At 49.9% G+C, this 13,284-nt stretch overlaps 1 protein-coding gene across 1 annotated transcript in view; it reads left to right on the forward strand.

Annotated features, from left to right (window-relative positions):
- Positions 1 to 285: 285 nt before the first annotated feature.
- LOC116361513 (bone morphogenetic protein receptor type-2) overlaps positions 286 to 13,284 on the forward strand; it is a gene marked incomplete at its 3' end in the record, with an annotated part of 38,987 nt that continues 25,988 nt past the window's right edge. The window contains exon 1 of the mRNA XM_031816007.1: positions 286 to 1,207. Coding sequence (XP_031671867.1) covers positions 1,126 to 1,207 — 82 coding nt within the window. The remainder of the gene's footprint in view (positions 1,208 to 13,284) is intronic.

The raw sequence follows: 13,284 nt of genomic DNA on the forward strand, positions 1-13,284 counted from the left end.
AATCAAAAGAAAACGCAGAAACAAGCCACTAGGAAAACGCGACTCATATTCCAATATTTTTTGGGGCATGTTGTTACATGAGTTGATGCACTGTGCGCGGGTCTTTCACCAGACATGTTGAAAGACCTTGTGGACACTTTATATATTTCAGTAGAAGTGTTTTCTGGACCTGCTATCTGTAGAGTTATGTCCACAGGGTGGCGATAAAGTTCCACTACAGGTTCCAACAGGAATGTATTGTTGTAGTTAGTCCTGTCTGCAGATAGGGGGCTTCCAGTTTTTCATCCACCCAAACAAATCCAACAACCTGATACTGGAGACACAACCAGGCGTTCCCCGGCCACACTGTCTGGTGTCCTGTCTGCAGATAGGGAGATTCCATTTCTTCATCCAACAACCTCATACTGGGGACACAACCAGGCGTTCCCCCGCCACACTGTCTGGTGTCCTGTCTGCAGATAGGGAGCTTCCGTTTCTTCATCCAACAACCTGATACTGGAGACACAACCAGGCGTTCCCCCGTCGCCCTGTCTGCCGCACTGCCCGGTCAAGGCCAAATGCAACCGTGCCTGGGAGCAGCAGAAGAGACGTCTATCCACCCCGACGGGACTAACCTATTTACTAACCCTGAATAGACCAAATACCCTGAATGGATACGTTATTAAGACAAGGACCTATGCAATAGGCATAGTCAACATGGATTTTGTTTTGTTTTTGACGGACCTTTGTGAAACAACAAGCTAACGTCAGTTCGCTACCAAGGCGGCCTAACATTAGCAAAGGAGCTAGCTAGCTACCGTTAGGGGGGAGAAACACGGCAAAGTTGGACTTCTGTGGGCAAAAAAAAAAGGCCGACGGGTTTATTCCCTAACAAGTTTATTTTAACATAGTTAACTACCTGTTAGTAACGCTAGCAGTGTATTGTTAATGTTAGTTAGGTAACTTAGCGTAGCTAACGTTGTGTCAAGTAGCTGTCTGTTAGCATGACAACCTGACCCCGTCTTCAATGTGTCGCTCCATACTGGACACATCGGTTACGGTTATTGAACTGTACGTGAAAGAGACAGAAGTGTATAAAGACATACGTTAAGTTTCGGAAGAGCGGGAAGTTTCAAGTTAAATCAAATGTACAACAGAGTGAAGTCAATGTCGTTGCTGAAGCAAATCACGATGCTGTTGTTCGTGACGGTCCTCCCTCCTGTCCCCGGTGAGTTAACAACACTATGAGATAATAACCTATTGGACCTGTTCTGTCTGTTCTGGATAGTTTAGTTAACTAGTACAACAGTCCTGTCAGGCGAAGCTTGTCTATAGCTCGGATACAGTCAGTACACGGTGGTCCATATCATATCATATCATCATATCATATCATATCAGCTACAGGTTGTTGACACCACATCATGTGATTGAACCAGATACTTTTGGTTTTCATTACTGGGAGTTACAGGACAGGTTGTGTTTTGATTCGGACAAATCGAGAATGAAGATAGTATCGCCAAGTTAAGGTTGGTGGAAAAGTATATCTCCTAAAAATGTCCAGTTTCAGGTGGTGCATTTATTGGTTATAGAAACACACTAGGAGTCTACACTGTAGAGCTACAGGGCCCCCTGTGTTCTCCTCATGGGTTGGTTATAGAAACATACTAGGAGTCTACACTGTAGAGCTACAGGGCCCCCTGTGTTCTCCTCATGGGTTGGTTATAGAAACACACTAGGAGTCTACACTGTAGAGCTACAGGGCCCCCTGTGTTCTCCTCATGGGTTGGTTATAGAAACATACTAGGAGTCTACACTGTAGAGCTACAGGGCCCCCTGTGTTCTCCTCATGGGTTGGTTATAGAAACATACTAGGAGTCTACACTGTAGAGCTACAGGGCCCCCTGTGTTCTCCTCATGGGTTGGTTATAGAAACATACTAGGAGTCTACACTGTAGAGCTACAGGAACAAGTTGTACCTCCCTGCTCTAGACTTTGGGTTGATGCCTAGCTTCTGGAACACCTTGACAGATAAGAGAGGAAAGCTTCTGGAAAACCTTGAGAGATATGAGAGAGAGCAGATGGGAAAGAGAGAGAGAGAGAGCAGATGGGAAAGAGAGAGAGAGAGCAGATGGGAAAGAGAGAGAGAGCAGATGGGAAAGAGAGAGAGAGCAGATGGGAAAGAGAGAGAGAGAGAGCAGATGGGAAAGAGAGAGAGAGAGCAGATGGGAAAGAGAGAGAGAGAGCAGATGGGAAAGAGAGAGAGAGAGCAGATGGGAAAGAGAGAGAGAGAGAGAGCAGATGGGAAAGAGAGAGAGAGCAGATGGGAAAGAGAGAGAGAGAGAGAGCAGATGGGAAAGAGAGAGAGAGCAGATGGGAAAGAGAGAGAGAGCAGATGGGAAAGAGAGAGAGAGAGAGAGAGAGGATGGAAGAGAGAGAGCAGATGGGAAAGAGAGAGAGAGCAGATGGGAAAGAGAGAGATAGCGGATGGGGGAGTGAGAGATAGCGGATGGGGGAGCGAGAGAGAGGATGGGAAAGAGAGAGAGAGAAAAGGAGAAATATAAAACTCTAGACTTTGGGTTGATGCCTAGCTTCTGGAACACCTTGAGAGATAAGAGAGAGAGCGGATGGGAGAGAGAGAGAGCGGATGGGAGAGAGCGGATGGGAAAGCATCGAGAGAGGAAAGGAGAAATGTAAAACTAGTTTAAGAATGGAGTGGTGATCAGGTGATGGAACACTCTCAGAATGTCTAGCTGTCTGTCTCCTCCCATTTCCTGTCCTGTAATTTAGCCTGCTCTTTGATGAAGCGTGGGAGGATGGCAGCAGAGGGTGTGTGTGTGTGCATTGCACTGATTTGCCTATAACTATGTATACCGAACAGTACATTACCTTAAAGGGCCTGTCCTCCAGGGCCACCCATTGTCTTGTTCTGCAGGTTTTACAATACAATACCCTGACTGTCTACACTACCGTACCCTGTCTGTCTACACTACCGTACCCTGTGTCTACACCGCCGTACCCTGTCTCTCTACACCGCCGTACCCTGTCTGTCTACACTACCGTACCCTGTCTGTCTACACTACAGTACCCTGTCTGTCTACACTGCCGTACCCTGTCTGTCTACACTGCCGTACCCTGTCTGTCTACACTACCGTACCCTGTCTGTCTACACTACCGTACCCTGTCTGTCTACACTACCGTACCCTGTCTGTCTACACTACCGTACCCTGTCTGTCTACACTGCCGTACCCTGTCTGTCTACACTGCCGTACCCTGTCTGTCTACACTGCCGTACCCTGTCTGTCTACACTGCCGTACCCTGTCTGTCTACACTGCCGTACCCTGTCTGTCTACACTGCCGTACCCTGTCTGTCTACACTACCGTACCCTGTCTGTCTACACTACAGTACCCTGTCTGTCTACACTACAGTACCCTGTCTGTCTACACCACCGTACCCTGTCTGTCTACACTACCGTACCCTGTCTGTACCGTACTGTCCGTCTCTACCCTGTCCCCCTGGTCATTCACTACATACATTCTGTCTCCACTGTCCTACCCTGTTCCCCTAGCCTGTTATAATAGATATTCTGTCTCCACTGTCCTACCCTGTCCCCCTAGCCTGTTATAATAGATATTCTGTCTTCACTGTCCTACCCTGTCCCTCTGGTCATACACTACATACATTCTGTCTCCACTGTCCTACCCTGTCCCCCTAGTCTGTTATCATGCATATTCTGTCTCCACTGTCCTACCCTGTCCCCCTAGTCTGTTATAATCGGTATTCTGTCTCCACTGTCCTCCTAGTCTGTTATAATCGGTATTCTGTCTCCACTGTCGTACCCTGTCCCCCTAGTCTGTTATCATACATATTCTGTCTCCACTGTCCTACCCTGTCCCCCTAGTCTGTTATCATACATATTCTGTCTCCACTGTCCTACCCTGTCCCCCTAGTCTGTTATCATACATATTCTGTCTAGCTTCATGGTCTAGTAGTAAAATTAGCCTGACTGGAAATCAATTGAAATGGTGACCATTTTTTAGAGGCCTGGAAGACAGCTACTCACTCAGCAGGTTACACGAGGAAGAATTATTCGGAGAGAGAGCGAGAGGGACAGACAGAGTGGGAGAGAAAGAGAGATGGAGAAAGCTGAGCTGTGATTGGTTGAGTCAACATTCCAGCAGCTCATCTCACTTCATAACTGTGATTTGCAGTAAGAGAATGTTAATAACTCTCCTTCAGCCAGGCTGAGGAACGAGAGCCCATCTGGCCCAACTACAACCTAATAACTCTCCTTCAGCCAGGCTGAGGAACGAGAGCCCATCTGGCCCAACTACAACCTAATAACTCTCCTTCAGCCAGGCTGAGGAACGAGAGCCCATCTGGCCCAACTACAACCTAATAACTCTCCTTCAGCCAGGCTGAGGAACGAGAGCCCATCTGGCCCAACTAGAAACTAATGACTCTCCTTCAGCCAGGCTGAGGAACGAGAGCCCATCTGGCCCAACTAGAACCTAATAACTCTCCTTCAGCCAGGCTGAGGAACGAGAGCCCATCTGGCCCAACTAGAACCTAATAACTCTCCTTCAGCCAGGCTGAGGAACGAGAGCCCATCTGGCCCAACTAGAACCTAATAACTCTCCTTCAGCCAGGCTGAGGAACGAGAGCCCATCTGGCCCAACTACAACCTAATAACTCTCCTTCAGCCAGGCTGAGGAACGAGAGCCCATCTGACCCAACTAGAACCTAATAACTCCCCTTCAGCCAGGCTGAGGAATGAGAGGCCATCTGGCCCAACTAGAACCTAATAACTCTCCTTCAGCCAGGCTGAGGAAAGAGAGCCCATCTGGCCCAACTAGAACCTAATAACTCTCCTTCAGCCAGGCTGAGGAACGAGAGCCCATCTGGCCCAACTAGAACCTAATGACTCTCCTTCAGCCAGGCTGAGGAACGAGAGCCCAACTAGAACCTAATAACTCTCCTTCAGCCAGGCTGAGGAACGAGAGCCCATCTGGCCCAACTAGAACCTAATAACTCTCCTTCAGCCAGGCTGAGGAACGAGAGCCCAACTAGAACCTAATAACTCTCCTTCAGCCAGGCTGAGGAACGAGAGCCCATCTGGCCCAATTGGTGCTGCCTATACTGATAGATAGACCTGCCTATACTGATAGATAGTGTTCAGGTCTGCCTGGTGGCCGACCTGCCTATACTGATAGATAGACCTGCCTATACTGATAGATAGACCTGCCTATACTGATAGATAGACCTGCCTATACTGATAGATAGACCTGCCTATACTGATAGATAGTGTTCAGTTCTGACAGTTTGCCTGGTAGCCGACCTGCCTATACTGATATATCGGCTTAGCTATATCTTGCAATTTCTTGGCTTGCAATGTCTCCCAACTTCAGTAAAGCAGGTCATGTCATCAATGAATAGGCTTGGATTTTGAGATGAGTGAGATGCAACACTTGAAGAACACACAGTGTCTGTTCATGCGTACGGGTTTGCTTCACACTGTTCACACCATGGTAGTCAGGGCACCAAAAGAGCAGACAAGTGGAGCATCTTAGTTGTTGCACAAATTGACCCACCATGCTATTTACTTTCTGCATCTAATTATCTTTGTTTTGTTTTTTGGTTGGGGATTTTTCTTAAAGTTAAGGATCCCAATTTTCCATAGAAAAATGTAACTCTGAGGCTCAGTCTGGTTTAGGTCTACACTGGCTTTAATCAGGAGGATTATCATGTCTGCAGGCCAGCCTTAACCCAGACACACCCGAGAGAGCAGAGGGCCAGATGCAGAGGGACAGATTAGACACCCCCAGCCCTGCTTCAATAAAATCCATCACCTCCCCCTCTTTCTGACCATTATGCCCCTCTCCCTGACCATTATGCCCCTCTCCCCCACCATTATGCCCCTCTCCCTGACCATTATGCCTCTCTCCCCGACCATTATGCCCCTCTCCCCGACCATTATGCCCCTCTCCCCGACCATTATGCCCCTCTCCCCGACCATTATTCCCCTCTCCCTGACCATTATGCCCCACCACCTCTCCCCGACCATTATGCCCCACCACCTCTCCCCGACCATTATGCCCCAGCACCTCTCCCTGACCATTATGCCCCTCTCCCCGACCGTTATGCCCCTCTCCCTGACCGTTATGCCCCTCTCCCCGACCATTATGCCCCTCTCCCCGACCATTATGCCCCTCTCCCTGACCATTCTGCCCCTCTCCCTGACCATTCTGCCCCTCTTCCTGACGATTATGCCCCTCTCCCTGACCATTATGTCCCTCTCCCCGACCGTTATGCCCCTCTCCCTGACCGTTATGCCCCTCTCCCCGACCGTTATGCCCCTCTTCCTGACCATTATGCCCCTCTTCCTGACCATTATGCCCCTCTCCCCGACCGTTATGCCCCTCTCCCTGACCATTATGCCCCTCTTCCTGACCATTATGCCCCTCTCCCCCACCATTATGCCTCTCTCCCTGACCGTTATGCCCCTCTCCGCGACCATTATGCACCTCTCCCTGACCATTATGCCCCACCACCTCTCCCTGACCATTATGCCCCTCTCCCTGACCATTATGCCCCTCTCCCTGACCATTATGCCCCTCTCCCCGACCATTATTCCCCTCTCCCTGACCATTATGCCCCACCACCTCTCCCCGACCATTATGCCCCACCACCTCTCCCCGACCATTATGCCCCACCACCTCTCCCCGACCATTATGCCCCACCACCTCTCCCTGACCATTATGCCCCTCTCCCCGACCATTATGCCCCTCTCCCTGACCGTTATGCCCCTCTCCCCGACCATTATGCCCCTCTCCCTGACCATTATGTCCCTCTCCCCGACCGTTATGCCCCTCTTCCTGACCATTATGCCCCTCTCCCCGACCGTTATGCCCCTCTCCCTGACCATTATGCCCCTCTTCCTGACCATTATGCCCCTCTTCCTGACCATTATGCCCCTCTCCCCCACCATTATGCCTCTCTCCCTGACCGTTATGCCCCTCTCCGCGACCATTATGCACCTCTCCCTGACCATTATGCCCCACCACCTCTCCCCGACCATTATGCCCCACCACCTCTCCCTGACCATTATGCCCCTCTCCCTGACCATTATGCCCCTCTCCCTGACCATTATGCCCCTCTCCCTGACCATTATGCCCCTCTCCCTGACCATTATGCCCCTCTCCCCGACCTCCACCACCTCTCCCGTAAGATATTTCATTAGTCTATAATGTGATGTATTTCCAGTAGGATATTTCATTAGTCTATAATGTGATGTATTTCCAGTAGGATATTTCATTGGTCCATAATGTGATGTATTTCCAGTAGGATATTTCATTGGTCCATAATGTGATGTATTTCCTTCAGGATATTTCATTGGTCCATAATGTGATGTATTTCCAATGTGGAGCCTTGTAGAGGAGAGGAGAGTCTGACCGAGCACTGATCCCTTCTGACTGTAGAACACACGACGTCCATCACTGGGCGAGGGAGAAAGAAAAAATAAATCAGGCTGTTGTTGTTTTTCGCTAGTGAGGCCGCGGCGAGGAAGGGGACGGGGGAGCGAGGGGGGGTAGAGATTAGCAAATAACTGGGCCATGGGTAAACACACTGCTGCTCTGGTCCAATGAATATCCTGACCCATAGAGGAATACTCCCCTCACTCTAACCCTGACCCATAGAGGAATACTCCCCTCACTCTAACCCTGACCCATAGAGGAATACTCCCCTCACTCTAACCCTGACCCATAGAGGAATACTCCCCTCACTCTAACCCTGACCCATAGAGGAATACTCCCCTCACTCTAACCCTGACTCTAACCCTGACCCATAGAGGAATACTCCCCTCACTCTAACCCTGACTCTAACCCTGACCCATAGAGGAATACTCCCCTCACTCTAACCCTGACTCATAGAGGAATACTCCCCTCACTCTAACCCTGACCCATAGAGGAATACTCCCCTCACTCTAACTCTGACCCATAGAGGAATACTCCCCTCACTCTAACCCTGACCCATAGAGGAATACTCCCCTCACTCTAACCCTGACTCTAACCCTGACCCATAGAGGAATACTCCCCTGTCTCTAACCCTGACTCTAACCCTGACCTATAGAGGAATACTCCCCTGTCTCTAACCATGACCCATAGAGGAATACTCCCCTCACTCTAACCCTGACCCATAGAGGAATACTCCCCTCACTCTAACCCTGACCCATAGAGGAATACTCCCCTCACTCTAACCCTGACCCATAGAGGAATACTCCCCTCACTCTAACCCTGTCTCTAACCCTGACCCATAGAGGAATACTCCCCTCACTCTAACCCTGACTCATAGAGGAATACTCCCCTGACTCTAACCCTGACCCATAGAGGAATAATCCCCTCACTCTAACCCTGACTCTAACCCTGACCCATAGAGGAATACTCCCCTCACTCTAACCCTGTCTCTAACCCTGACCCATAGAGGAATACTCCCCTCACTCTAACCCTGACCCATAGAGGAATACTCCCCTCTCTCTAACCCTGACTCTAACCCTGACCCATAGAGGAATACTCCCCTCACTCTAACCCTGACCTATAGAGGAATACTCCCCTCACTCTAACCCTGACCCATTGAGGAATACTCCCCTGACTCTAACCCTGACTCTAACACTAACCCTGACTCTAACCCTGACCCATAGAGGAATACTCCCCTGACTCTAACCCTGACCTATAGAGGAATACTCCCCTGACTCTAACCCTGACCTATAGAGGAATACTCCCCTCACTCTAACCCTGACCTATAGAGGAATACTCCCCTCACTCTAACCCTGACCCATTGAGGAATACTCCCCTGACTCTAACCCTGACTCTAACACTAACCCTGACTCTAACCCTGACCCATAGAGGAATACTCCCCTCACTCTAACCCTGACCCATTGAGGAATACTCCCCTGACTCTACCCCTGACTCTAACACTAACCCTGACTCTAACCCTGACCCATAGAGGAATACTCCCCTCACTCTAACCCTGACCTATAGAGGAATACTCCCCTCACTCTAACCCTGTCTCCAACCCTGTCCCATAGAGGAATACTCCCCTCACTCTAACCCTGACCCATAGAGGAATACTCCCCTGACTCTAACTCTGACTCTAACCCTGTCTCTAACCCTGACTCTAACACTAACCCTGACCCATAGAGGAATACTCCCCTCACTCTAACCCTGACCCATAGAGGAATACTCCCCTCACTCTAACCCTGACCCATAGAGGAATACTCCCCTCACCCTAACCCTGACCCATAGAGGAATACTCCCCTCACTCTAACCCTGTATCTAACCCTGACCCATAGAGGAATACTCCCCTCACTCTAACCCTGACCCATAGAGGAATACTCCCCTCACTCTAACCCTGACCCATAGAGGAATACTCCCCTCACTCTAACCCTGACTCTAACCCTGACCCATAGAGGAATACTCCCCTCACTCTAACCCTGACTCTAACCCTGACCCATAGAGGAATACTCCCCTCACTCTAACCCTGACCCATAGAGGAATACTCCCCTCACTCTAACCCTGACCTATAGAGGAATACTCCCCTCACTCTAACTCTGACCCATAGAGGAATACTCCCCTCACTCTAACCCTGACCTATAGAGGAATACTCCCCTCACTCTAATCCTGACTCTAACCCTGACCCATAGAGGAATACTCCCCTCACTCTAACCCTGACCCATAGAGGAATACTCCCCTCACTCTAACCCTGACCTATAGAGGAATACTCCCCTCACTCTAACCCTGACTCTAACCCTGACCCATAGAGGAATACTCCCCTGACTCTAACCCTGACTCTAACACTAACCCTGACTCTAACCCTGACCCATAGAGGAATACTCCCCTCACTCTAACCCTGACCCATAGAGGAATACTCCCCTCACTCTAACCCTGACCTATAGAGGAATACTCCCCTCACTCTAACCCTGACCCATATAGGAATACACCCCTCACTCTAACCCTGACCCATAGAGGAATACTCCCCTCACTCTAACCCTGTATCTAACCCTGACTCTAACCCTGACTCTAACACTAACCCTGACCCATAGAGGAATACTCCCCTCACTCTAACCCTGACCCATAGAGGAATACTCCCCTCACTCTAATCCTGACCCATAGAGGAATACTCCCTCACTCTAACCCTGTCTCTAACCCTGACCCATTGAGGAATACTCCCCTGACTCTAACCCTGACCCATAGAGGAATACTCCCCTGACTCTAACCCTGACGCATAGAGGAATACTCCCCTGACTCTAACCCTGACCCATAGAGGAATACTCCCCTGACTCTAACCCTGACCCATAGAGGAATACTCCCCTCACTCTAACCCTGACCCATAGAGGAATACTCCCCTCACTCTAACCCTGACCCATAGAGGAATACTCCCCTCACTCTAACCCTGACCCATAGAGGAATACTCCCCTCACTCTAACCCTGACCCATAGAGGAATACTCCCCTCACTCTAACCCTGACTCTAACCCTGACCCATAGAGGAATACTCCCCTCACACTAACCCTGACTCATAGAGGAATACTCCCCTCACTCTAACCCTGACCCATAGAGGAATACTCCCCTCACTCTAACCCTGACTCTAACCCTGACCCATAGAGGAATACTCCCCTCACTCTAACCCTGACCTATAGAGGAATACTCCCCTCACTCTAACCCTGACTCTAACCCTGACTCTAACCCTGTCTCTAACCCTGTCTCTAACCCTGACTCTAACCCTGTCTCTAACCCTGTCTCTAACCCTGTCTCTAACCCTGACTCTAACCCTGACTCTAACACTAACCCTGACTCTAACCCTGACTCTAACACTAACCCTCACTCTAACCCTGACCCATAGAGGAATACTCCCCTCACTCTAACCCTGACTCTAACCCTGACCCATAGAGGAATACTCCCCTCACTCTAACCCTGACTCTAACCCTGACCCATAGAGGAATACTCCCCTCACTCTAACCCTGACTCATAGAGGAATACTCCCCTCACTCTAACCCTGACCCATAGAGGAATACTCCCCTCACTCTAACTCTGACCCATAGAGGAATACTCCCCTCACTCTAACCCTGACCCATAGAGGAATACTCCCCTCACTCTAACCCTGACTCTAACCCTGACCCATAGAGGAATACTCCCCTGTCTCTAACCCTGACTCTAACCCTGACCTATAGAGGAATACTCCCCTGTCTCTAACCATGACCCATAGAGGAATACTCCCCTCACTCTAACCCTGACCCATAGAGGAATACTCCCCTCACTCTAACCCTGACCCATAGAGGAATACTCCCCTCACTCTAACCCTGACCCATAGAGGAATACTCCCCTCACTCTAACCCTGTCTCTAACCCTGACCCATAGAGGAATACTCCCCTCACTCTAACCCTGACTCATAGAGGAATACTCCCCTGACTCTAACCCTGACCCATAGAGGAATAATCCCCTCACTCTAACCCTGACTCTAACCCTGACCCATAGAGGAATACTCCCCTCACTCTAACCCTGTCTCTAACCCTGACCCATAGAGGAATACTCCCCTCACTCTAACCCTGACCCATAGAGGAATACTCCCCTCTCTCTAACCCTGACTCTAACCCTGACCCATAGAGGAATACTCCCCTCACTCTAACCCTGACCTATAGAGGAATACTCCCCTCACTCTAACCCTGACCCATTGAGGAATACTCCCCTGACTCTAACCCTGACTCTAACACTAACCCTGACTCTAACCCTGACCCATAGAGGAATACTCCCCTGACTCTAACCCTGACCTATAGAGGAATACTCCCCTGACTCTAACCCTGACCTATAGAGGAATACTCCCCTCACTCTAACCCTGACCTATAGAGGAATACTCCCCTCACTCTAACCCTGACCCATTGAGGAATACTCCCCTGACTCTAACCCTGACTCTAACACTAACCCTGACTCTAACCCTGACCCATAGAGGAATACTCCCCTCACTCTAACCCTGACCCATTGAGGAATACTCCCCTGACTCTACCCCTGACTCTAACACTAACCCTGACTCTAACCCTGACCCATAGAGGAATACTCCCCTCACTCTAACCCTGACCTATAGAGGAATACTCCCCTCACTCTAACCCTGTCTCCAACCCTGTCCCATAGAGGAATACTCCCCTCACTCTAACCCTGACCCATAGAGGAATACTCCCCTGACTCTAACTCTGACTCTAACCCTGTCTCTAACCCTGACTCTAACACTAACCCTGACCCATAGAGGAATACTCCCCTCACTCTAACCCTGACCCATAGAGGAATACTCCCCTCACTCTAACCCTGACCCATAGAGGAATACTCCCCTCACCCTAACCCTGACCCATAGAGGAATACTCCCCTCACTCTAACCCTGTATCTAACCCTGACCCATAGAGGAATACTCCCCTCACTCTAACCCTGACCCATAGAGGAATACTCCCCTCACTCTAACCCTGACCCATAGAGGAATACTCCCCTCACTCTAACCCTGACCCATAGAGGAATACTCCCCTCACTCTAACCCTGACTCTAACCCTGACCCATAGAGGAATACTCCCCTCACTCTAACCCTGACCCATAGAGGAATACTCCCCTCACTCTAACCCTGACCTATAGAGGAATACTCCCCTCACTCTAACTCTGACCCATAGAGGAATACTCCCCTCACTCTAACCCTGACCTATAGAGGAATACTCCCCTCACTCTAATCCTGACTCTAACCCTGACCCATAGAGGAATACTCCCCTCACTCTAACCCTGACCCATAGAGGAATACTCCCCTCACTCTAACCCTGACCTATAGAGGAATACTCCCCTCACTCTAACCCTGACTCTAACCCTGACCCATAGAGGAATACTCCCCTGACTCTAACCCTGACTCTAACACTAACCCTGACTCTAACCCTGACCCATAGAGGAATACTCCCCTCACTCTAACCCTGACCCATAGAGGAATACTCCCCTCACTCTAACCCTGACCCATAGAGGAATACTCCCCTCACTCTAACCCTGTATCTAACCCTGACTCTAACCCTGACTCTAACACTAACCCTGACCCATAGAGGAATACTCCCCTCACTCTAACCCTGACCCATAGAGGAATACTCCCCTCACTCTAATCCTGACCCATAGAGGAATACTCCCTCACTCTAACCCTGTCTCTAACCCTGACCCATTGAGGAATACTCCCCTGACTCTAACCCTGACCCATAGAGGAATACTCCCCTGACTCTAACCCTGACCCATAGAGGAATAC

Source organism: Oncorhynchus kisutch, unplaced genomic scaffold (assembly GCF_002021735.2).
Source record: "Oncorhynchus kisutch isolate 150728-3 unplaced genomic scaffold, Okis_V2 scaffold727, whole genome shotgun sequence".
In the NCBI taxonomy this organism is placed as follows: Eukaryota; Metazoa; Chordata; class Actinopteri; order Salmoniformes; family Salmonidae; genus Oncorhynchus; species Oncorhynchus kisutch.